This window comes from Labrus mixtus, chromosome 10 (genome assembly GCF_963584025.1).
Source record: "Labrus mixtus chromosome 10, fLabMix1.1, whole genome shotgun sequence".
NCBI lineage: Eukaryota > Metazoa > Chordata > Actinopteri > Labriformes > Labridae > Labrus > Labrus mixtus.
This window is the reverse complement of record NC_083621.1, coordinates 1,999,992-2,002,491: the sequence shown is the minus strand read 5'-3', so window position 1 is coordinate 2,002,491 and position 2,500 is coordinate 1,999,992. Positions and strand designations below refer to the sequence as shown.

Genomic DNA, 2,500 nt, shown 5'->3' with positions numbered 1-2,500 from the left:
CCTTCAGAGACCTGATCAGACAGCTGCACAGCAACGTCTGAGAGAAAGACCCTAACCCCCACAATTCCTTTTTCTTTTTTTTTATGCTTTCAGAGAAGCAGCAGAAGCAAAGTCGACCAGATACTGGCTCTCCTCTCCTCGGCGACTATCACACCTTTTTAAAAAATCCCTCAGAATCTGAAACACCTCAATGCAGCGAACGGAACAAATGAAGAGACGAGTAAAAAAAAAAAAAACACAGAAAAGAAGAGAGAGCAAACAAATCCATCAACGTTAGAAAATCTCCTCATCTGAGAACAACTGTTTCCCATGAGCACCTTCAGTGTAACGCTGAGTCAGCAGCTCGTTCCTTCAAAATAAAACACAGACTTCTCCTAAAGTGAAGCTGCTCCATTGTCCCTTCTGGGCCTCCGTACATGTGTGGTGGTGACTGTGTCTGCAGAGACTCTGTCCTCTGACTGGATTTTACTGTTCTGATTTGTTCTGGTTGACTCGGGACATTTCTGGGCGGAGCTGGTGTGTTTCCTCCAGCCAATGAGAGCGCAGCAGGTGAGTTTAGGAGTGGATACATTTCAGATTGAAGTGTAGGTACAAGCAGTAAACGTACACACTACGTCCTGCAGGGGGCGTGTGTTGAGCCCAGGAGGAGGAGGGGCTTAGTTTGAATGTTGTGTTTACAAACTTTTCCACTGACTCCGCCTCTCTGGAGGGCAGCGTTTCTGCAAAGGCTCATGGGAAACAGTTTTACATTTGATGATCTACGACAACCTGGTGATGCCAAAGGAGAGGACATTTTAAAAAACGATGAACAACAGTCTCTCAAACAGCTCCGAGGTCAAACTGGAACGCAGATTCTCTTTCATCACGGTGACCAGTAGCGTCTCTCCAACGTGTGTGTGTGTGTACACGTTACCTGAACAATAACCACATGAACTTGTTTTTGAAAAAAGGTGAATGAGTTTTTAAAATCAGTCAGAAGGTGAAAACATCCGGGACGCTTAAGAAAAAAAAAAAGAACGAGTCGCCTCGCACCGAAGACGCCACAAATGTTGACTCCCTTAAGTGAGGCGGACGTGGACGCCAAACAAAAAGAAAAAGAAAAGTCTGTGTGAGTGTCTGAAATGCCAGTCCTCGAGCTGTCCAATGAAATTCCTCAGAGTGAAAGAAAAAAAGAAAAAACAGAACAACAACAAAAGAAAAGTTTCTGAAAGTTTGGTCGTTTTCTTCTCAGAAGTCGACGAGTCGTGAGCGGAGCGTCCGACCACGACGCCGCCGCCGCCGAACACAAACACAGTTCAGGTGAAGACGATGATTCCTTTTCTTCTTCTTCATGTGTTTTTTTTAATGAAGTCAGACGAGGCAGCGGTGAGCAGCTGTGGCAGACAGGCGTGATTCTAGAAGGTGAACTGGTGTTGGTGCTGCATTCATGACACGGGGAAAAAGTTGTAAAAATGCCCGTCTAACGTTTGTCACTTTTTTAAAGAGCGGCCCGATCCGTCCAAAAGCAGCTCAAACATTTCTTTGACATGTTTGATCACATGATTTGTCAAATTAGAGCGATGATTCAAATCAAAGGTCGTCCGTATTTGATGAGACGACGACGACGTAGAGCTGTTTGTTTTTTACTGACTCACTCGTTGCTTCGTCTTTTCCTGGTCTGAGTCATGAATCAAAGTCATTTGTCAAACTGCAGGTCGAGGTGAAAGACGGTAAATATTTGTCACTTTTATTCTGTTTCCTCCCCGACATGAATGCAGCACGTGTTGAAGTCCGAGTGGGCGTCCTCCGCTCGTCTTGATGAGACGTTGAGGGATGCTGAGCGCCCCGTGGTTTGTGGTGTGACGTCTGACGGACTGATGAGGGCGGGTCCTCGCGGCAGTGACGTTCGGTCTCTGAGGGGGGGGGGGGGGGGGGGGGGTCTAGATGGATTTGGAGGAATCCTGTTTGCTGATCAGAACCTCCAGGAGGCGGAGTTTGGCCTTGATCCTCTTGTACTCTCTGTACTCCTCCAGCTTCGGGACCCGGTCCTCCTTCTGGACATTCCTGCAGCAGAGGGCGGAGACGGAGGAGAAGACATTTAGTATTTATGGAGACAAACGGACACAAAGGCTGATCCCACACTGATGAAAATGATGATGACTTATTAACCAAAACAAAAGGCTGAATGATAATCTCAGATAATTAAATGTTATTTCTCTAATTTGATGGATTAAAATCAGAGTTTGGTTGATTAACATTTTTTAAAAAGGTATCTGCATGTTCATACAACAGGCTTTGTGTGTACAGAGTTTGGTGTCGTCTCCCCCTTACCTTCCGTTTCGCTGGTAAAAATCTTCCTCAAACTCTCGGATGGTCTTCCTCAGCTTCTTCTTCTCTGCTCTGGCCTTCCACAGCTGTTCCAGCAGCTCTGGCCTGAAGCGTGATGGGTGACAGGACGGTTAAAACACACGGAAATGATATTAAAGTTTGGTTCATACTGAGCTGCAACTTCTTTAAAAAT

The 2,500-nt window shown here is 46.0% G+C and overlaps 1 protein-coding gene across 3 annotated transcripts in view; it reads right to left on the bottom strand.

The window, feature by feature from the left end:
* Positions 1–2,500, bottom strand: part of fam13b (family with sequence similarity 13 member B) — a 70,542-nt gene that overhangs the window by 1,119 nt on the left and 66,923 nt on the right. For all 3 annotated transcript variants that reach the window (XM_061047592.1, XM_061047593.1, XM_061047594.1), the window contains 2 exons: positions 2,311–2,412; positions 1–2,043 (listed from right to left, as the gene is read on the bottom strand). The exon at positions 1–2,043 is cut by the window's left edge and continues 1,119 nt beyond it. In XM_061047592.1, the coding sequence (XP_060903575.1) occupies positions 1,920–2,043; positions 2,311–2,412 (226 nt within the window). In that variant the 3' untranslated portion in view covers positions 1–1,919. The remainder of the gene's footprint in view (positions 2,044–2,310; positions 2,413–2,500) is intronic.